This window comes from Echinops telfairi, unplaced genomic scaffold, assembly GCF_000313985.2.
Source record: "Echinops telfairi isolate 266 unplaced genomic scaffold, ASM31398v2 ScPeMD7_655;HRSCAF=1070, whole genome shotgun sequence".
In the NCBI taxonomy this organism is placed as follows: domain Eukaryota; kingdom Metazoa; phylum Chordata; class Mammalia; order Afrosoricida; family Tenrecidae; genus Echinops; species Echinops telfairi.
The window spans coordinates 11,411,407-11,435,654 of NW_022104553.1; the positions used below are offsets into that span (position 1 = coordinate 11,411,407).

The following is a 24,248-nucleotide window of genomic DNA, read 5'->3' on the forward strand; positions in this document are numbered from 1 at the left end:
TAGGTTTGCTATACACATTGGACAGGACCATGGAAGAGGAGATCGAGAAGGTAATACCCTTCACAGTATCCAAGAACAAACTGAAATACATAGGAATATATAGAAAACAAACAATAGTGAAGACCTATACAGGGAAAACTAAAAGACCCTATTACAGGAAACCAAAAACGACCTCCACAAATGGACAAATGGAAGAATATCCCACGCTCATGAATTGGAAGGCTCAACATAGTCAAGATGTCAATCTTACCCAAAGCACTTTATATTTTAATACTATTCCAATTCAAATACTAAAAACCTCCTTCAAAGAATTGCAAAAACTGACCACCAATTTCACATGGAGAGGGAAGAAGCCCAAAATTGGCAGAGAATTCGTCAAAAAGAAGGACAAAGTCGAAGGATTCTCTTTACTTGATTTTAATACTTACTACACAGCTACAGTGGTCAAAACAGTGTGGTACTGGCACAATGACAGATACTCAGACCAGTGGAAAAGAATAGAAAGCCCAGAAGTAAAACCATCAGCATACAGACAACTGATCTTTGATAAGGCTCCCAAAACATTCACTTGAGAAGTGGGTGCCATTTTTAACAAGTGGTGCTGGAAACAATAGTTATCCACATATAGAAATGAAACAAGATGTTTGCCTCACCCCATGCACAAGAACAAACTCAAGGTGGATCACAGACCTAGAAGTAAAACCACAAACCATTTGGACCACCAAGGAAGGAATCAGACTCAACCAGAAAACACTCCTAAAGGTCAACAAACAGACCTCGAACTATTTACAGGCTTTTCTCTCTCTTCTTTTTGGCATTGGTTCTTTTGCTGTTGCCTTTGTTTTGTTTCCTTCTGTTGGTTTGTTTTGCTCTGTCTTGTATTTATGTGCATATTATTATCTCTGCAGGTCTATCTAGATAAGATAGGCTGAATAAACAAACTGGAAAAGAAAACAACAGGACTGATGGTTCTGAGAGGAGAAGGGGAAGTGGGGGAAAGGAAGTGGTGTTAACCAACCCAGGGACAAGGGAACAAGTGGTCCAAATTCAGGGAGGAGGAGGGTGTAAGATACCTGATAGGGACTGATCAAGGGCAATGCAGCTGAAAGAAATTTCTGAAACCCAAATGAAGGCTGAGCATGATAGAGGGACAAGAGGACAGTAAAAGGAAACAGAGGAAAGAAGTAGGAGGCAAAGGGCATTTATAGAAGTCTAAATACAGGCATGTACATATGTAAATATATTTGTATATGATGGGCAATAGATTTATGCGCATATATTTATAGGTTTAGTATTAAGGTAGCAGACACACATTAGGCCTCCACTCAAGTACTCCCTCAATGCAAGAACACATGTTCACACAGGCTGTAAGCTCTTCTGTATTTAGATATCTATTTAGAAATCACAGTTATGTGAATTGTTAAATGCAGCTAATCTTATGAACCAAGTAAAAACAAATATTTCTAGCTTCAGGGAAGTTAAGTTTAAATAAATTAGATCAGAAGGAAAAACAATTTCACTGCATGAGTAACAAGTCTCTTGTATTCAAAAAGATTAGGAATCATGATCCTTCATGTATATATTTTTACCTTCAAAGTTAGCAAGAAATGCAAATTTTTTCTCTTTTTTTACTTTGATTAATGTGCTAAATGTACTAAAATACAAACTAACCCCCTTAGTCAGCCCAAGAGTTTGATGTCACTAAATTACTAAGAGGTCGGCCATGGTAGACTGCAATATCTGAAGGTGGTTATGGAAATACCCTACAGTCTTCCAGGAGTGTCGCCCTTTTATTACTCCCTCTTCATATGGATGAAAATAATGCACTCACGGTTCTCTTCTTTCAGTGAACCTGCAAAATATAACAAAGAGAGCAAAAGTATGTCAGAAAAACAAATAGAAGTCATCTTCAAGGGGAATAACAGAATTTCAAGTAATATAGTTAAATCTGGTGGGAGCCTACTTGTGTTGAAGGCTATAGAAGACAGTCTCAGCCCTCAACTTGGTATTGCCTAACATTTTAACCTGCATTAACCTTTGAGGAATAATGTCTGACTCAAGTGGAGGGATAGAAATAGCTTTGTTATGTGATAAAAACTAGTGTAAAGATCATTACAGTATATCTAATTAAGTGAAACTGTAGCACCTTATATCATCAACTTTTGGACCCATTTAATGTTATGTAAATTTAACTTCGGGAAAAAATGAGCAGCGTATACTCCTGGATCGAGCGCTTGGTGGATCCCCTCTGAACGTAGACCAAGAAGAGAAAAAGCCTTGCTATCTCACAGTGCGCATTGGGAGTGGATTCTCGCAGAACTTGCCAGGTTAAAAGTGAACACCTTCTCATTAGACCGCCCTTTGACACTTTTGAAAGTTGTCTAGTTCTTAATATCTTCTGCTTTCTTTTCAATTAAAGAGCCTCTCTAATTTTGCTATTGTTGTTAAGGTTTTTGTTACTTTGTGTCCATTTTTTGTATGTATTTTGGTATATGACATCCAAGATCATTCAATCTAGACACAGTGTAACCAGATTATGGATTTCTTGGGTATCGCCGTGGAAATTGTCTGAGCATGGGATGTTCAAATTCAGGACTACAAGAAAGAGGAAATAGTTCAAGAATTGACGATGTTACTGATTGTACAACCTTTCTTGCTGTGAGTGATTGATTGAATTATATGATATGTGGATTATACCCAATAACCTCTTTTAAAAATTAATATTGAAAGCATGGAGAATAATATGTAAATTCATTTATAAATAAATTGAACCTTATTACAAATGGAGTAGCTCACTTCTAAAAGATTAGTTTTACTGAGGAAAATATGGTCAACTAAATGGCAATATAGGGACCACCCAGAGTTCATATTTTAAATTAAAGTTCTTTCTTTTCATATGTTAGCAAGAGCAGTAAAATTGTCTTCAAGCTTTATTTTATTTACAAACTTAGGCGACTTTAGAGAAAGAAAGTAATTTACAATGCAGTTAAACCACTCTGAGTTGTTCATTAGCACCTTATTCATGAAGAGAAGAGTCATACTCTCCTCTCCTTTTGCTGACTGCTTTGGGGGATTGTTTAACTTTTCATCCTTTTCTATCCAGTGCTCATGAGTTGGGCTGCTAACAGCAAGGTTGTCGACAGTTTGAAAATACCAGTCACTCCACAGGAGAAAGTCCAAGCTTTCTCCTCCGATAGAGAGTGACAGTCTGCTCGGTCAGTGGGAGCAGTCCTCTCCTTTTTCCTAGGGTCACGATGAGTAAGAGAGGACTCCTTGGAGTGAGTTTGGCTGAGACAATTGTTTGATAGATCTGTGCTGTGACTAATTTTTTCTGACCTTTTGTTGGCCTGTAGGAGATGATATTTTCTTTCAACAGGTTTTCAGGTCACTTTCTCTTTCAGTTTGCCTTTGCCCCAAAGCAATCCTTTTGAAAAAGCAGAGCCCTGTATAGCCGTCTCTCCTGCTATAACTTGCATTGGGGTACTGACATTCTATATCCCGACTAGCACTTGGTGGAGTACAAGTAGTAAGCATATGTGCGCCACTTTATTTCTTTTGTTGAATCCATTAGGCATTTTATAGGTATTGCTGACACTTGAGGATGACTTGAATTCTTATTTTTTGCCTACATGAAGGAAAGGATGACAAAAATATTCCCTCTTCTAATGAGCCAGTGTTCTTATCGATTTTCATCATTCTTAAATATTTTCTTCTTTGAAATGTCAGCATCACAATGTTTGGTTTACTGTATATACACACCGAACTGTAAGAAATTCAGTAAGCAACATAGTGAACATGATGGTAATATTCACCTATTTGAAATGAGGAAACAATTCCATTTATTTCTTAAAACACTTCTCAATTTGGATATCACAGTTATGTGAATTAGTAGATGTGTCTAATCTTACCTGCCAAGTAAAAGCAAATATTTCAAACTTCAAGTAAGTTAAGTTAAAGCAGATTACGTTAGAAGAAAACAAACCATTTTAATGCATGGGTAACAAATTCCTGGTATCCATAAAGACTATCATTGATTTGTACATTTTACCTTCAATCTTAGTAGGAAATGCTTCTCTTTTTCTATACTTTTACTTGCATTAAAACTGCAAAGGAACTCAAATACAAAATTAACTCTCCAGTCAACACGAGGGGATCAATGACACTCAAATACTGAGAGGTAGACTATTGTACACTACACAATCAAAGGTACGGAAAGATATCCTCTATGGTCTTCTAGGAGTGTTGCCCTATAATTCCTCTCTTGTCATATGGAAGAAAATAATACACTCACTCTTATCTCTTTTCATTGAATCTGCAAAAGAACAGAAACAGCAAACACATATCAGAAAAGCAAATAGAATTTTCAAAGGGCATACAGAAATGCACTTCACTCAGGCAAATGTGGGAGCACCCCTTCCTTTCCTTCAACCATAAGTCCAACATTCCATTGCAATCACTAACTTATCCTCATGGCCTGAAGTACTTCACTCATGGTTGTCCAGTTGTGTGAAGAATAAACTGCCTACTTTCCCTTGTTTCATTTTCGTCAAAAACAAGTCCTTTAAAATATCCGAGCATGCAAAAGGGGCATCCAATGACTCCACATGGAAGAAACCCTCCCTCCCATATAATGCAAAGACTGTAAATAACGTGATGTAAATCTGGACTAGGAAATGTTACCAGAGTTTTCATTCTGCACACCCATTTTGCAGAAGGCTGGGGATGACATTCTCAGCCAACAAGTCCAGGGTAAGCTTCACACCTGTATTAAGCCTCTGAGGAATAAGCTCTGGCCATAGTGGATGGATCTAAATAGGTTTGTTATCAGAAAGAAACTATTGGAGAGAACCTTAGAGTATAACTAGTTTGGCGGAAATGCAATATCTTATTTGATCGCCCATTTGAATTATTTAAAGGTTATATAAGTTGAACTGGAATAAGAACAGCGAGGGGGTAATAGTCCTGGATTAAGCAATTGCTGCATCCCCTCTGAACACAGACCAAGGAGGAGAACAGCCCTGCTCTCTCAGTCTACAGTGCAGAGTGGATCCTAACAGATTTTGCTAGGTTACAATTCCGCACATTATAAGGTGAACGCCCCTTTGACCCTTTTGAAACTTGTTCTAGTTCTTTGTCTTTTCCCTCCTTTGTTTAAACATTCTATATAATTTTGTTATTGCTGTTGATATTTTTATTTCTCTGTGTCCCATTTTTGTATGTAATCCAGTATTTGACGTCCACTATCATTAAATCTATACACAGAGTCATCAGATTGCTGTCTCCGTGGCGTCTGGCAGTGCACAGTGGCAGAGGATGGTGAGCTGAGAATCAGGACTACAAGGAAGAACACAGTATTCAGACACTGATTGTGGTACTGATTGTACAAACTTTCTTGCTGTGATTGCTTGATTGAATTATAGGAAATGTGGATGATACCCAATAACTTCTTTTAAAAATTAATGTTGAAAGCATGGAGAATAATATATAAATTCATTTACAAATAAATTGAACCCCGTTACAAATGGATTAGCCCACTTCCAAATAGACTAGTTTTGTCAAGGAAAAGTTGGTCAACTCAACTAGATGGCAGGGTAGTGATCACCCAGAGTTCACATTTAAAAATTGAGCTTTTTCTTTTTGTACTGTTAGGAACAACAATGAAATTGTCGTCTGACTTCCTTTATTTTCTTTACAAAACATTAGGTGAACTTAGAGAAATAATGTAATTTACAATTCATTTAAACCACTCTGAGTTGTTTATACGCAGGTTGTTCATTAGGATGAAGATAAGGGTCATATTCTCCTCTCCTATAGTTAAGCAATAGGGAGGATCGTTTAACTTTTCTTCCTCTTCTAGCCAGCTGACTCGAGTTGGGCTGCAAACAGCAAGGTCAACAGTGTGGAAATACCAGCCACTCCACAGCAGGAAGGTAAGGCTTTCTCGTCCTGTGCGTCGTGACCGTCTGCTGAACCAACAGAAGCAGTTCCACGGTGTTCCCCAGGGCCACGGGGCTGTTACCACTTTAGTGGTATTGTTCATCTCTGTCACGTTCCTCCATGCTTTCTGATATGAAATCAGCTGTAAAATAGAAGGACTGTTGACCTGCAGGGATGATATTTTCCTTAAAAAAAACCAAAAACCATGGTGTTTGTTTTACCTCTTTAAATTTTCCCTCACGATCGAAATAATTCTCAAGGAGCAGTGGTGCCCTTTATAGCAGTCTCTTCTGCTTATGGTGTTGGGATACTGACATGCCATGGCCCCACTAAAACACCGTGTAGGGAAAGCAGGATGTGCCTGTAGTACAGTGTACCCTTTAGAATTTTTCCTATATATAATAAACTACGTTCTTTTCAGGGTATCCTTGACCCTGGAGATGGGGACTACATTCCTTCTTGCTGTTTGGCTAGTCCAAAAAAGTATTACCAAAATTATTTTCTTTTCTAATGAGCTACTCTATTTTGTGAATTTTTATCTGTCTTAAAAATTTGTGCTTTCCTGTTGTAATGTCAAAATCACAATGCTCAGTTTATTTTTAAATTTTAAAGCCCATAGTGAAATAAGTTCAGGATACAGAAAAAATGAACCTGACTGCAATATTCTCCTATTTGAAAAGAGAAAACAACTCTATTTATTTTCAAAAAGCACTTCTATATTTAGATGCCACAGTTATGTGCATTATTAGATGCAGCTCATCTTACCCACCAAGTAAAAGCAAATACTGCTAGCTTCAAGTAAGTTAAGTTTAAACAGATTAAGTTAGAAGACAAAAAATATTTTACTTCATGATAAAAATTCCCTTATTTATAAAAACTAGGAATCTTGATACTTCATGTAGACATTTTACCTTCAAAATTCACAAGAAGTGCATCATTCTTTCTTGCCTTTGACTCATTTTAACAGATGCAATTTAATTAAAATACAAAATTACCTGTCCAATTGACTCAAAGAGGTTCAATGAAACTCAACTATGAGAGGTAGGCTTTCATAGACTACAAAATACCAAGGTACTGATAGATACCCTCTACAGTCTTTTAGGAGGGTTTCTCTTTTATTACTCTTTTTTTTTTTCATATGGGTGAAAATAATGCACTCACAATTATCCTCTTTCAGTGAATCTGCAAAATAACAGAGAGAGCAAAAGTATATTAGAAAAACAAATAGAATTAATTATCAATGGGAAGATGAGAAACTCAAGTAATTCAGATGTAAGTGTCTGTGTCCTTTCATTTCCTTTAACCATCAGACCAAGGTTCCACTGGATTCACACCCTCATACTCAAGGTCTGATACTACTTTGATGGTTGTATTGTTGTTGCATGAAGAACTGTAGCTTCAGCTTCCGGAGTGGGTAGAGGGGTGGCATGTTGTACTCTAAAACCATATCTTCAAATTCTTAAAAATATGTGTATGTTTTTTTCCTTTGCACTGTCAACATCACAATGTTTGGTTTATTTGTAAATTATAAACCCCATTGTGTAATGAGTTCAGGATGCAGGCATAGTGAATCTGGCTGTAATATTAACCTATGTGAAAAGAAAACTATTCTATTTATAAAGCACTTCTCTATTTTATTTGTTAAGCAATATTTTTTTGAATTATCTTTCACAGCCCAATATATCCATTCACAGTCAAGTCTGCTGTTCAATCCCAGGGTGTGAGATTGTACAATGATCAGTGTTATCAGTGCCTCATTCCCCCATTTTCCCACCCTCTCCATTACCACACCCTCAAGGAACCATGACTCCTGTAACTATTTCTGGAGGGTTATCTATCTTGTTTTCATGTACTGCATAATATTAAATATACAAATGGACATATGAAAATCTAACTTAATTAAGGAAGTAAAACAAGTAAACACCATGAGAGCAAGGAGAATAAATATTGATGAACTAGAGATTAGTTATGTAGTTCATCAGGATGATACTGCACACTGAATTTATCATCCATTCCATGTCGCCTTCTGACAGGGACTGCCCAATCATCTTGCAGATGAGTTTTAGGTCTCCACTACATCTAAACCCCTTTACATAAATTTGGTCCTGTGTTTTTGGACTTGTGCTACCTCTTCCTGTAGTCACCTCATGATCACACAGGCTGGAAGCACTTCTCTATTTAGATACCACAGTTACGTGAATTGTTAGGTGTAGCTAATCTTAAAAGCCAAGTAAAAACAAATATTTCTAGCTTCAGGGAAGTTAAGTTTAAATAGATTGAATTGTAAGTAGAAGCAATTTTACTGCATCAGTAACAAGTCTCTTGTGTTCATGAAAACTTGGAATCATGATGCTTCATTTATACATTTTTACCTTCAAAGTTAGCAAGAAATGTAACTTTCTTTCTCTTTTTTTACGTTGATTAACAGATGCAAATGTACTAAAATACAAAATAAACCCTTTAGCCCAAAAGGTTTGATGTCACTAAATTACTAAGAGGTAGGCCATGGTAGACTGCAATATCTGAAGGTGGTTATGGAAATACCCTACAGTCTTCTAGGAGTGTCGCCCTTTTATTACTCCCTCTTCATATGGATGAAAATAATGCACTCACTGATCTCTGCGCTCCTTGAACCTGCAAAATAACAAAGAGAGCAAAAGTATGTCAGAAAAACAAATAGAAGTCATCTTCAAGGGGAATAACAGAATTTCAAGCAATTCAGTTAAATCTGGTGGGAGCCCTTCCTTTTCTTTAAGCAAAAGACCAACATTCCATTGGATTCACACACTCATAGTCAAGGTTTGATACTACTTCAGTCATGGGTTTTGTTGTTTTGTGAGGAATGAAGTGTCTACATTGTTTGCTTTGTTTTCCTAAATAACAAGTCTCTAAAAGATCCCATAACTCTGATGAAGAGTCAACCAAGGCAATAAGGAAGAAATACATCTTCCAGTGGAATCCAAGGATTCTAAATGATATAATACAAATCTGGAGGAGGGATTGGTCTCAGAGCTTTCATGCTGAATATCTGCTTTGTAGAAGGCTATGGATGACAGTCTCAACCAACAAGTAAAGGCTAACCTTCTCACCTGTATTAAACCTCTGCGGAATCATATCTGACTATAGGAGAGGGATAGAAATGGCTTTGTTATGTGATAAAAACTAGTGTAACGATCATTACACTATATCTAATTAGGTGAAAACATACCATCTTATTTTATCGCCTTTTGGACCAATTTAATATTATCTAAGTTTAACTGCAGGGGAAAAAATGAGGCGTTTATAATCCTGGATTAAACACTTGGTGGATCCCCTCTGCACACAGAGCAAGGAGGGAAACAGCCTTGCTATCTCACAGCGTGCATTGGGGAGTGGATTCTCGCAGATCAGACTAGGCTACTATCCGACACCTTGTCATTTGTCCTCCCTTTGACAATTTTGAAAGTTGTTCTAGTTCTAGTTCTAGTCTAGTTCTAGACTACCCTCTGTCTTTTTGTGATTACAGATTCTCTCTATTTAATTGTGTTATTGTTGTTAGGATGTTTGTTTTCCTTGTGTTCTATTTTTGTATGTATTTCGGTGTGTGACATCAGGATCATTAAATCTACAGATGCTGTAACTAGATTATTAATTCCTTGGGGATCGCTGTGGAAATTGTCTGAGCATAGGGGGGTTCAAATTCAGGACTACAAGAAGAGGAAAAGGTTCATGAATTGATTGTGTTACTGATTGTACACATTTTCTTGCTGTGATTGACTGAATTATATATTATGTTGATTATGCCAAATAACCTCTTCTAAAATTAATATTGAAACCATGGAGAATAAAATATACATTCATTAACAAATAAATTGAACCTAGTTACAAATGGAGTAGCTCACTTCCAGAAGATTGGTTTTACCGAGGAAAATACGGTCAACTAAATGACAATGTATTGATCACCCAGAGTTCATATTTTAAAAGTTAACTTTCTTTTTGTATCTTAGCAATGACAACAAAATTGTCGTCTGGTTTTCTCTATTTTGTTTACACAATAGTAGACAAACTTAGAGAAATAAAATAATTTACAATGTATTTAAACAATTCTGAGTTGCTTACTGGTAGGTTATCCATTAGGATGATAAGAGTCGTACTCTCCTCTTCTATTGTTGACTTGTTTGGGGGATTGTTTAACTTTTCATCCTTTTCTATCCAGTGCTCATGAGTTGGGCTGCTAACAGCAAGGTTGACAGTTTGAAAATACCAGTCACTCCACAGGAGAAAGGCCAAGCTATATCATCTGATAGAGTTACAGTCTGCTCGGTCAGTGGGAGCAGTCCTCTCCTTTTTCTAGAGTCACAATGAATGAAAGAGGACTCCTCCATGGAGTGGGTTTGATCTCTGCTGTTACTATCCCCCCGCCCCAACCCCGCGCCCAGGACTTCTGACATGAAAGCAGCTGTAATAGAGAAGCATTTGTTGGTCTGTAGTAGATGATGATTTCTTTCAACAGGTTTTCAAATCTGTTTGTCTTTCAGTTTGCCTTTGCCCCAAAATTATTTCTTCTGAAAAAGTAGAGCCCTGAACAGCCATCTCTCCTGCCATAACTTGTGTTGGGGTACTGACATGCTAGGTCCCAACTAGCACTTGGTGGTGTAAAAGCAGTATTGCACATGTGGGCCACTTTGTATTTCCTTTGTTGAATGCAATAGGCGCTTTATACGTGGTGCTGACACTTGAGGTGAGGAAGATTGTAATTCTTGCTTTTTGTCTACACAAAGGAAAGGGTCCCCAAAATATTTCCTCATCTAATGAGGCAGTCTTTTTAATGAATTTCCATGGTTTTCTGGAACATATGCTTAAGAACCCCGGGGCACTAAGCAGTCTAACCCTTTTGTTTTCTAGGTGGGAAATCAGGAATCCATTCCCAGAGGGGACAGTTTTGTCCTGCACCCTGTCTGTTGGTCTAGATTTGACCCACAGATGCTGACAACGCAGAAACTAGAGTGAGTTCTTCTGTAACCCCTGCTAACCCAGTGCATTCTAATGATGGGGAATCCTGGCTGAGCAGAGGACACTTTCTCTCCCTCCTTCATACAGCCGGAACCTAACTTGTGTAAAGGATGGGGAAGTGAGCAGAAATCCCTTATGTTCAGGCATTTTACCTCTTAGAAACAGTACAGTCCATTGTTCCAAATGTACCAAAGACCAAAGATGTTTAACTGTTGCCAATGCTACCTTTTACAATAGGGACAGAGAACAAGACTCCCACTCAGGAGAAGAGACAAGGAAAAATGCTAGACATGCAAGGTATTGGCCACCATAGGTAAATCATGTATTAGTCTGGGTACATTAGAGAAACAAATCGACAGAAACTCATATATAAGAGAGAGTTTTATATAAAGGGTAAGTTCACATCAAGAAAACATCCCAACCCAGTGCTGCCCAAGCCCACAAGTTCAACATAAACCCATTAACCCATATGTCCAACACCAATCCACAAAGGCCTCCTCCATCTCAAAAAACAGATGCAATGATGCTGACTGCAGAAGGAAAGCCAAGTCAGTGAATGTGTAAATATCTCAGCACTGACAGTGGTCTCCAAACGGTGCTCCAGCACCCAGGGTTGCATCGGGGTAGGTCCATGTGGCTTCTTCTCAGGGATGTCTTGCAGGAAGTGAGCCTTGCCAGCTAAAGCAAGGAACTGGCTAAAGCAGCTGCACCCTGGTCTACCATCAGAAAGCAAGAGACCTGAGAACTCAAAAGCTGAGGCTCACCAAGTCAGTTATCCCTACACCCTTCAATAAACCCCACATGTGTTTATTGGCCAGGTTGGCATAATAAACTAACTACCTCAATCCACCCCTTGCCAACCTGGCACCAGTACATAATTCTTTAGCTTCGCGATTGCAATTAAGTAACTCCTACACCTTAATACTATAATCCTGTGAATATATTCCCCCAACTATGAATGTTTGTGAGCCAACCACTTCATGCCTTTATCCCCCCATTTTTTAGTACCCAAATTATATACTGCACACTTACATCCATCCAGTTCTCTGAGAAGACAATCATATTTTTTTACATAAAGAGTCTTCATTCCAGTGGGAGCCTTGTGAAGTCTGCATCCATAAGCAAAATCAAACCCGCACAGGTCATTCATAAAGTCATCAACAATATGCACCAGTTCACAGGCTCAAAAATCTCCATCTCTTCCGGTCCTGGTCAACTCAATGTGGGCTGCCTCACTCAGCCTCCTCAGGGTGCCCCTTGGTCACCTTGCCTTTAGACCACGGGGTCTCACAAATACTCAACAAGCTTAGCCCCCTCGTGCTAGGTCATGAACTTTAGACCAGTCAACCCACTTTCATCTTCTCCTCTTTTTCCTGTAAACCAAGTCCACAGGTGTCAGTGGCCAAACTCAACCCTTCTCTTCATTGCTGCATTTCTCCCACTTCCATTCAACAAGTAGATCCAGGTGGTCACCTAGCAAGCATTTTAACCTGCTCTCAGACTCCCTTTAAAATTCAGTCCCAGAGAGGAGTTTTCTTCATGGTTTGAGATTTTTTCCAGTTCCTGAAAAAGACTACTGTTTCCTGAGTACTCCAAAGCACTGGGTGGGGCATATCTTTCCAAAGTTTTCTTCACAGGGATGGCCTAAGCCCACCTAAAGATCAAATTTTGATGGCTGAAAGCAAGTGGGCTTACAAACGTTCTATTTACCCACTTCCCATATTTTTTACCAGAAAACTACCGAGTAAAGTGTGGTTTTATCTGACCTCTGGCTTGACAAAGAAGAACTACCATGAGGGAGAGGTCAAACAAACATCTGCTCTCCATCTCATGATTTGTTTCTCCAGTACCCCACGCCCAAGGTACCATAATATATTAGTCTGGGTACATTAGCGAAACAAACCCACAGAAACTGATAGATAAGAGAAAGTTTTATATAAAGGGTAAGTGCACATCAAGAAGGCATTCCAAGCCAGTGATGCCCAAACCCACAACATTAACCCAGTAACCCATATGTCTGCCACCAATTCACAAAGTCCTCCTCTTCTGGATTATCAGCCCGTATGTTCCCATCGCACATTTCAGGGTCCCAACTTTTTCTGATCAATGCCCTCACTTTGGGATCAGACACTGCTCTAGATCTGCAATTCAGCTGATGATGTAATTCAGCCACTCGTATAACGAGACTCTGGACCTGGTTCCCGGCAATATCAGCTCTATTACTAGAGGAGAGAAGGCTCACCTGTATAGCACCGACGGAAGAGTTCAAATCCATTTGTCTCCACATGCAACGATACTTCTGAGGCTCTAAGACCATCCCTCTCCTTAATCACACTTTCCATTGTAAGAAGGACCAGCCACCCAGCTTCCCTATACTTGGCATCCTGACAAAACTCCTGGAAAATATCAGATATATCATTCAGAGCCTCTCCATTAACAAGCATCACATCTATTGGTGGTGCTACTGTAGGTATTAGTTTTGCTATTTCACACTAGGGATTAGTAAGAGTAGCAGACTTATCCATGCTTTGGGGCATTGAAACAGAATTATTAGTGCTGTTAAGACTAATCAGGCTGGAGAGCCAATTTAAGAAGCCCATATTTATGATTTTATTTCTCTAGAAGCACTCCTGGTACCAAAATGTATTAGAGAGGGTTCTCTAGAGAGACAAAACCAGATTGCTAATAATTTTATATATATTTACACATATGGATAGATATAGAACATAAGAAATAAACAATTAATTAAATTATAAAGCAGTACAAACGGCCCGGTGCAACTCACTCCCATGAGACAGTTGTGAGGCACTGGCAGTCCATCAAGTCTTGAGGGCCGCTGGGTAGTCCTCTGTAGAGCAATTCAGGCTATCCGGGCACAGGCAGAAAACAGCAAGGCAAGTCACCAACACTCAGACAGATTACAGGGTCCGACAGTCCCCAGCTTAAGAGATGTAAATTCAAATGGTGTGGCGAAATAGGTCTCGAAGGAACCTCAACTTACGGGGACACAATCCATGGGCTAGGTGTCCCACAGGTAGTGCAGATTACAAACTGAGCCAAAGAACAAGCAAGGCAGCCGCACACCGGTTCAATGATCAAAGAGCAAGAGACAAGAAAGGCAAGGCTCGCCGAGCCATTTATCCCTCAGCCCTTCAATTTACTCCACATGTGTTTATCGGCCAGGTTGGCACAATAAACTAACTATCTCAGTGACCATCTACTGGTTCCCATGTTTTAATGGTTTCTGCACAAGGTCCTAAGGGCCATGTGTGTCACCATTTGGGCAAATGGGCAAAGAATTATCCTAATAGAAAGAGGCCTCCACAAGGGCTATGCAGTCACTGGAAACACACTGGCCACTGGCAGCACTCTGTCCAGTGGGGAAAACCCTAGAGCAGAGTGGTTGATGGCGAATCTGCAACTGCTACCTGGACTGAAAGAGCACATCCAGACGGCCCAGCAGCAAAGGCTTCCTGTCACTGGTCTGGAACCCTGGTTGTCATTGGATGTGGGCAGGTCGGCCAGGACATTCCTTCCTAATTTGTGCTGTCTACCCTCTCCGAACCCCCTTCCTCAGACTCCAAGCAGTAGTTTGACACTTAAGAATAGCTTATTGTCTCCACTGAGATTGGAGACTGCCATCCATAGGGCAAGTAGACAGAAGGAACCGACACTTAAAGCTACCTTCAGGAAATTGACACAAGAAACTCAGTTGAACTGGAAAGATGCACTGCCACTAGCTCTGCTATAGCTCAGAATCACCCCACGACACCCTACATGTTTAAGGGCCCTATGAAGCTTTACATAGATGAACTTTCCTTGCTATAGAGCCGGCCATAGATTCTGAAGCATCCCTAATACAGCAATATGACATGAGTAGACCAATGCCAGTAGGCATTCCATCAGTATAGGCTTACTCAGGTCCAAGAGAGGAAAACGAACCCCCTTGTGCCTTCCTAGAGACCTCGTTCTTACTCTTTTTAAATTATTTTATTGGGGACTCATACTGCTTTTATCATAATACATACATATATCCATTGTGCCAAGGATAGTTGTAAATTTGTTGCCAACATCATTTTCAAAACATTTTCTTTACCTACTTAAGACCTTGGTACCAGCTCCTCATTTCCCCTCTCCCTGGTGAACCTTTGATAATTTATAAATTAATATTTTTCCCTCTTACACTGACTGATGTCACCCTTCACCCATTTTTCTGTTGTCTGTCCCCAGGGAGAGGGCTATATGCAGATCATTTTGATTGGTTCCCCCCTTTCTCCACCCACCTTACCCCTACCATCCTGATGTCACTACTCCCATTTATTTCTCCTGGGGGTTGTATCTGTCCTGGATTCCCTGTGTTTCCAGCTCTTATTTGTACCAGTGTACATGCTCTGGTCTAGCCAGATTTGTAAGGTGGCATTGGGAACAGGATAGCTGGGGCGGGTGGGGTGGAAGTAAGAAAGCATTAAATAACTAGAGAAAAGATGTATGTTTCATAGGTGCTACACTGCACCCTGACTGTCTCATCTCTTCCTTGTGACTCTTCTGTAAGGGCATGGCCAATTTTCTACAGATGGATTTTGGGTCTCCAATCTAAACTCCCCCTCATTCACATTGATAGGATTTTTTTGTTCTGGGTCTTTGATGCCTGATACCTGGTCCCATCGACACCTTATGATCACACAGGCTGGTGTGATTCTTCCATGTGGACTTTGTAGCTTCTCAGCTAAATGGCCACTTGTTTGTCTTCAAGCCTTTAAGACCCCAGATGCTATATAGTGTGATGTCCAGGCACCATCAGCTTTCCTCACCATATTTGCTATTAGCCCATTTTGTCTTCAGCAATTATATCGGGAAGGTGAGCATCACGGAATGTCAGGTTATTAGAACAAAGTGTTCTTGCGTTGTACTTGAGTAGAGGCCCAATGTTCATCTGCTACCTTAATACTAAACCTATACATATATGCAAATTGATCAATTTCCCAAAAAGTATATAAAAATATATTTACATATGTATATGCCTCTATTTAGACTTCTATAAATGTCCTTTGCCTCAAAGTTCTTTCCTCTATTTCCTTTTACTTTCCTTGTTTCCCGCTATCACGATCAGCCTATATTCAGGTTTCAGTAATTCCTCTGGTTACATTGCCCTTGCTCAAGCCCCTCCAGTCATCCTACACCCTTCTTGCCATCAATTATTGATCACCTATTATTCTCTTGTCCCTCGGTTTGTTGGAAACCCCCACTTTTCCTCACCTTTCCCCGCTCCAATGCCCCCCTCCCGAAACTATATGTCCCATTGTTTTCTCCTCTTGATTGTTTATCCCTCCTATCTTATCTAGATAGAAATGCAGAGACAAAAATGAGCACACAAACAAGGCAAAGCAAAACAAAACAAAAACCAAATATTTGGTAAATAGCAGAAGACTTTCATCCTTATCGGGCCCTTGTAAGGAGACATCAGCATCTACCTGTCTGCTTTTGAGCAAGGCACCAAATCATAAAAATTCAATAGAAACTACAGTAAGTAAATACCTAAGGTTAACCACATTTTGTAAGGAAGATTTTTCCAATGACATTCGGTAAAGTAACTTGGGTTCCACTACCATAGCACTGGGATGAAATCCCCAACCAGCAGTCACAACTACTTCATGGCATTACGACCATTGATCCTGAATAAGGCTTACAGAAAAGACCTGTACACAATTGGAGGGACATGGATTGATACTCCAAAAATGACTGATGCAGCTAACTAGGCACTCCCTATATATTCCTGAGACCACCTGGAAAAAAATCATTCCCTACATATATCAAGGATGGCACAACATAGCCAGTTGCAATTTGAATGTTTTCTGCTCCTTCCATCTTACCTGAACTTCAGGTATGTTAGCACCACATTAAGGAGCTCTAGTGTTTTTGTGGAGGAAGTTTGGTACGCTCTCCAAAATGTCGGCAGATAAAAACCACAATTTGCTCCATGAGGAAAAGATAAGATTTTCTACTTTCATAAAGAGTTATATTCTTTACGCTACGCTCCTTAACATGATAAACCATTTGAGACCAAAGGGCCAGCATTTGCGCAAGGACAAGGTTCAGATGGCAGAAGGGTTAGGAAACAACATCAAATGAAAATAGGAAACACAATGAGGAATTGTAGTACATGATGTCACATTGGGGATTATAAGCAATGGCATCAAACAAGTGTCCAAAAATTGTTGAATGAAAAATACAATAAATTCTAGTGCCTGAAAACTGGAGAAGACTTGATGTGTTTTCATTGTTCTGTTTCAGGATACCATGATGCTGGAGGATCAAACTTTTCCAGCCTGAAACAGATTTGGAGAGCACCTGGCGTATGCTAGTGCTCACAGTGCCACATTACAACGCTTTTCAGACCTTTATGGTCTTCACGGTTGAGGATGAGGGTTACCCTGAGTGAAGTACATGGTTACTGCTTTTGCTGCTGCAATATGGGAGGTCTGAGTTCATCAAATGGTGTCCTGAAAGAAAGGTCTGATTATCTACTTCTAAAAATCAGTTATTGAAAATCCTGTTGAAAACACTCTATTCTGACATACTCAGTCGATTCAAAGGCAACTGGTAGTGTTACTAAGTAAGAATGAGATTTATTCATTGTCCTTTCACATCATTATATTTTGAACTGTTTACAGCCTAACGTCTCCTCATAGAAGGTATTAGTCTTAGGAAAAGGTCATGGGCGAGAACCTTGTCATTTTGAGCCCTGTAATTAGAAATGTTTATCTTTGTCTTCAGAATCAGATTCCATATGGGGATGTGAACAACATCTGATACTGCCATGGACACTTCTGCTAAGATGAGCCGAGTTACTATTTACAAACCAGAATACTTTTGGAGTTTCTTTGAAATGGGCAGATAAGGACATATTCAAAATTTCTGAGTGGAACGATGCCTTATATCCTCTCAGAAGTTCCCTCATGTAAGAACTTCTGCCATTCTCTAAGAACTGGTCTTTTATAAGAAGTGAAGCACTTGATGAAAAGTATCCATAAATGTAAGAATCAAGAAGGATATGTGTTGCAATCTCATAATTTCAATGCCAAGGTAATTGAGATCACGAAAGGGAATGTGACCAGACTACTCAAGAGTAATTGGTAGAGGTATACCTGAAGTTCGAATGTTCATTAGCACTTTGATTGCTACACTGGCATCATAGGAATGTTTTGAAGCAACTTTCTTAAGTAAATTATCAAGGAAAATTATTTTCCAATAATCATTCGGAAGGGGTTCCTCTGACCTCTGTCCCGATCCCAATCAAAATAGTTATCAGCCTGTTTAGTTATCTAGTAACTAGATAATGTCCTGAAATGAGTTTAAGTTCTACATTAAAAAAACAAACCACACGATGGAGACTGAGTAACTCATAGCAGAGGGACGCTGCAGAAATCAGTGCAGGAGACTCAGTGTCAAGGAAATTCCACACTGCCAGGTCATAGGAGGAGGATCATACAGATAAGTAGGCACAGATCCACTAGATTTTGAGGAGCTGTGGGCTTTAGGTTTACCACTGTGAAGGTCAGCTAAGAATTCACCTTAGCCCTACCACACTCTCAACCAGAGCTGGGCTCCTTCAACTAGCCCAAGGGCTTTATTTCAACACAGCCACAGCTTGCTGCCTCTTCTGGGCATAGTTTAAATCCCTCCATCCTCCGCAGTTAGGTGAACTGGGCTCAGCTATATCTTTACTTTTGTTTCTCTCTCTTCTGTCTTTCCCCATATAGTCTCAATGGGATCAGTACTTTTTTCAACTCCCTATCCTCTCACACCCCCCTGATGGCCTCCAGGCCACTCCCCTGCACCTCGGGCAATTAAACCTGCCCTCCACCACAGCCTTCTGTGGAGAAACAAGTGACTGGGGAAATTCCACCCACATTCCACCACTGGAGAACTCATGCCTACATTTCAAAGCACATTACGTGTCTGGGGGTATTCCCACCCACCTGCTCTCTGTGGCATACCACGTGGCTTTGAAATCCAGTCCATCTTCTGCTGCAGGGAAACTCATGGCTATCCTCCAAGGTGTCTTGAGCAGCTGGGAGAAGTCCTGCCTGCCCTTTGTGATACTCCACTTAGCTGGGGGAACCTCTGCCCATTTCCATAGCACTGTAAGTGGCTGAGGAAGCCCCTGTACATCCTCCATTGTCCCACATGGCTGAGGGAACTTCCTCCCAAAGTCGTAGTGACTCATAGGGCCTAAGGCAGCTCCTCCACCAACACACTGCAGTGAACCATGTTGCTGGGAGAAACTCTACCTGACCTACGTGGAACGGAGCCAGGGTCCTCTAAAACAACAAAACGCAAACAGCAATCAGCCCCAATAACCTTAACGAAAAAAACAGGAGAACCAAAAGGCAATGTCCCAAGACGTCCTGAACCTAATGACGTGCATATAAGAAGCAGACACTGATCTGCCAGAGAAATTTATCTTCAGAACGCTGCTTGGAGTCATACAGGATATGAGGGAAACGATGCAGGAAAAGGATGAAATGATAGAAAAGACAAAGGCCACGCACCAAAGGGAAATGCAAGAACTAAGGGATGAGATAGCAAAAGCCAGTAGCAAATTCACAAACTTCGCCAAAAGACTTGAGGAGGTAGAGAATCACACCAGTGACTGAGGAGATAACCAAACAGACTTCAACAAATGGGAAAAGCAGCCCAATAACGCAGTTAGAGAAGCTGAAGAAAATCTGAGAGCCACGTCTGATGCTATGAATAGCAACAATATTAGAATAATTGGACTTCCAGAACAAGACACAACAAAGAAGCAAACAGTGAAAATAGGGAGGGAATTCTTAGAGGAAAAGTCCCCCAGCTAAATGAAGGAAAACCCAGCATCCAGTCAGGAGGCTGAAAGAACACCATCTAGACTGAATCCCAAGAAGTCACAAAGGCATATAATAGTTAAACTCTCCAACTTTGAGGAAAAGGTAAAAATCATAAAAGCAGCTAGGGAAAAACAAGCAGTACCTTTTAAAGGTGCCCAAATAATAATGTGCTCAGTCCTATCTGTGGACACTATGAAGAAAAAGAGAGAGTGGAGTAACATATTCCAAAAATTGAAGATAAATAATGGAAACCCTAGAATACTCTATCCAGCCAAATTATCTATCATGATAGATGGAGAAAGAAGAGGCTTCCCAGACCAGGAAAACTGAAACAATACCTTAGAAGAAACCCAGTCCTACAAAAGTCAATCCAGTATGGGCAGAAGTACAGCACTTATTGAGCACAAACTAGAGACCACCACATAGAACAACAACACCTAGAGGGAAACAAGGAGAAAGCAGGCTCCAAGATAGCATTGGATCAAGGGTGGAAATAAGGCAAGATTGAATTACACACACACAAGTACAACACACAAAAGGTACAAGATGACATTGCAGAGTCCACAGATAGTTGTAATAACTGTAAATATTAATGGAGGGAATTCAGGCATTAAAAGGTCGAGGCTAGCACACTGGCTTGCAAAACACAACCTGTCAGTCTGCTGCCACCAGGAGACACATCTCAAGATTACAGACATAAATAGACTTAGAATCAAAGGCTGGAGAAAAATAACCCAAGCAAATTGCAATACCAAAAAAAGAGCAGGAGTTTGTAATCCTAATCTTAGCCAAAACTGATCTCAAGATGCAAGCCATAACAAGAAATGGGGAGGAGCACTATATTATGCTCCAGGAAACAGTAGACCAATAACCAGTGAGCATAATAAATATATACACACCCAACAAGAGACCCATGAAATTCATCAATCAAACGCTTCAAAAGGTGAAAAAAGAAATGACCGGTTTCAGCAATTATATTAGGTGTCTTTAATACACCACTGTCTGAGAAGGAAAGATCTTAAGGTAAGTAGCTTAACAAGGAGGCTATTGTTCTAAACATTACGATTAGACGACTTGACCTGATAGATATTTCAGAGTTGTCCACCCAAATGCAAACAAATTCACACACTTTTCAAGTCCACATGGCACATGCTTGAACATAGACCACATGCTTGGATACAAGCCAAATCAAGGACATAGAGATCAAACAGACATCTCTCTCTGATCACTATACCATATGGCTGGAAATCAATGAAAAGACAATTAAGAAAATAAGGGCAAACAATGGAAGGATGAATAACTCTATTGCAAAAGGAGTGGGTTTTGGCACAGATCAGAGATGAAATCAGGAAGTTTCTAGAAAGCAACGAGAATGAGAATTTTACATACGAAAACCTTTGGGACACAGCAAAGACAGTTATCAGAGGAAGTTTGACATCAATACATGCACACCTGACAAAGGAAGAGAAACTCATGATTGAGATGCTGGCACAAAATTTAAAACAATTAGAGCAGAGTCAGCAGGACAATCCAACTAATAGCAAAAGAAAAGAAATAAGAAAAATCAGGGCTGAGATTCAGGAAAGGGAAAATAAGAAAACTATGGAAAAAATTAATGCTGCTAAAAGTTGGTTCTTTGAAAGGATCAACAGAATTGACAGACCGCTAGCTAACATAACCAAAGAAAGGAGGGAACAAACTTCAATAGCAAGAATGAGGGATGAAAGAAGGGACATTACAACAGACTCCAATGAAATCAAAAGGACAATTACACAGTACTACGAAGAACTGTACTCCAATGAATTCAACAACTTGGAAGACATGGATAAATTGTTGGAAAAACAATCCCTCCCTAGATTATCCCCAATAAATATCAAGAATCTCAATAGTCCCATAGGAATAGCAGAAAGAGTCAAGGTTATCATGGGATTGCCAACAAAAAATCCCCTGGACCAGATGGCTTCACTGGAGAATTCTTCCAAGCATTCAGAGAACTAACACCAATCCTACACAAACTCTTCCAGAATATAGAAAAAGATGGAAAATTCCCAGTCTTTTTATGAAGCTAGTATAACTCTGATACCTAAACTAGGCAAGGATCCCACAAGAATAGAGAACTACAGATGAATATCCCTAATGAACAATGATGCAAAAATCCTTAACCAAGTACTGCACAAAAGAATACAAAAGTATATGAAACAAATAATTCACCATGACCAAGTTGGATTCAAGCCAGGGATGCAGGGATGGTTCAACATACAAAAGACCATTAGAATTATTCATATCATTGACATGGAAAATTATAAGAGCCACATGATAATATTGATAGATGTAGAAAACACAATGAACAACCTCCAATACCAATTCCTGTTTAAGTCACTCAAGAAGATAGGAATGGAAGGAAAATTCTTCAATATAATAAAACTATATATAAAAAACCAACTGTCAATGTGGTAGTTAATGGAGAAAAGACAAAACAATCCCTCTGAAAAAGGGGCCAGAGAAGGAAGACCCTTGTCCCCTGAGGTAATTACTTTATTGTGCCAACCTGGCCGATAAACACATGTGGGGCTAATTGAAGTGCAGAGGGATAAATGGCTCAGTGAGCCCCGCCTTTCTAGTTCTCAGATCTCTTCTTTTCTGATGCTCGCACCAGGTGCAGCTGCCTTAGCTGTTCCCTGCTTCAGCTTGCAACGCTGACTTCCTGCAAGACATACCCAAGGAGAAGCCACATGGACCTACCCCGATGCAGCTTTGGGTGCTGGACCTGAGATGCTTACACATTCACTCATTTGGCTTTCCTCCTGCAGTCAGCATCATAGTGTGTGTCTTTTGAGATGGAAGAGGACTTTGTGGATTGGTGTTGGACATATGGGTTAATGTTGGACTTATGGGCTTGGGCAGCACTGGGTTTGGATGGTTTTTTGATGTGCACTTACTCTTTATAAAAAACTCTCTCTTATACATGTGTTTCTGTGGATTTGTTTCTCTAATGTACCCAGACTCACACATCCCCTCTCTTATTTAACATCGTACTGGAGGTTTTAGTTATCAACATATGGCAAAGAAAGACATCAAAGGTATTCTACTGGTGAAGGAACAAGTGAAACTACTGTTATTCACAGATTATATGATTTTATATATGGAAAATCCCAAAAGCCCACAAGGGAATATTGGAAGCAATAGAGAAATGTGGCACAGTGGCAGGATACAAGATCAACAACCAAGTCTATCTGACTGCTATAACCATTGGGCAAGACTACGGAAGAAGGGATCAAAAAGGTTATACCCTTTACAATAGCCAATCACAAATTGAAATAGCTAGGGATGTAATTCACTGAAAAAAAACCCAAAAAGATCTATATGATGAAAGTTACAAAACACTATTCAAGAAACCAAGATTGAGCTCAACAAATGGAAGAATATCATTTGCTCTTGGACTGGAAGACTCAAGGTAGTAAAAATGTCAGTTCTGTCCATGGCACTAATTAAGGTTTATGCTATCCTGATACAAAAACATAACTTTTCTTCAAAGAACTGGAAAAACTGATGAGTTAGTTAATTGTGCCAGCCTGGCCGATAATCACATGTGGTGCTGGTTGAAAGGCGGAGGGATAAATGGGTGGTGAAGCCTCGCCTTTCTAGTTCTCGGGTCTCTTGTTTTGTGATGGTTGCACCGGGTGCAGCTGCCTTAGAGTTCCCTGCTTCAGCTTGCAAGATTGACTTCCTACAAGACATCCCCAAGGAGAAGCTACATGGACCTACCCCGATGCAGCCCTGGGTGCTGGAGCAGCCGTGTGGAGACCCCTGCCAGTGCTGAGATGCTTGTTCTTTCACTGACTCAGCTTTCCTCCTGCAGTCGGCATCATTGCCTCTGTTTTGTGAGGTGGAGGACTTTGTGGACTGGTGTTGGGTTAATGGGTTAATGTTGGACTTGTGGGCTTGGGCAGCATTGGATTGGGATGTTTACGTGATGCACATTTTCTTTACATAAAACTCTCTCTTATACATGAGTCACTGTGGATTTGTTTCTCCAAAGTACCTAGACTAATACAACTGATTACTAACTTCGTATGGAGAGGGAAGAAGCCCAAAATTACAGAGAACTCCTCAAGAAGAACATAGTGGGAGGGCTTGTTCTACCTGACTTTAGCACACATTATACGGCCGCAATGGTCAAAACAGTGTGGAATTGGTATAATGGCAGATATTCAGATCAATGGAAAAGAACTGAAAACTTAGAAATAAAATAATCAGCATACAGAAAACTGATCTTTGATAAGGGTCCAAAGAATATCAGATGTGAAGCAGATGCGGGGGAAAATGGATATCTCCCTGCAGAAAATTGAAGCAGGACCCTTACCTCACTCCATGCACGAGAATAAACTCAAGGTGGATCACAGGCCTTGAGGTAAAGCTATTATGGCCATCAATGAGGGAATTGGGACTAAC

At 40.0% G+C, this 24,248-nt stretch overlaps 1 protein-coding gene across 1 annotated transcript in view; it reads right to left on the reverse strand.

Annotated features, from left to right (window-relative positions):
• Positions 1-24,248, reverse strand: part of LOC123522024 (butyrophilin subfamily 1 member A1-like) — a 43,520-nt gene that overhangs the window by 17,099 nt on the left and 2,173 nt on the right. The window contains exons 2-5 of the mRNA XM_045293029.1: positions 8,551-8,571; positions 7,099-7,119; positions 4,292-4,312; positions 1,832-1,852 (exon numbers count right to left, since the gene is read on the reverse strand). Of these exons, the coding sequence (XP_045148964.1) occupies positions 1,832-1,852; positions 4,292-4,307 (37 nt within the window). The 5' untranslated portion in view covers positions 4,308-4,312; positions 7,099-7,119; positions 8,551-8,571. The remainder of the gene's footprint in view (positions 1-1,831; positions 1,853-4,291; positions 4,313-7,098; positions 7,120-8,550; positions 8,572-24,248) is intronic.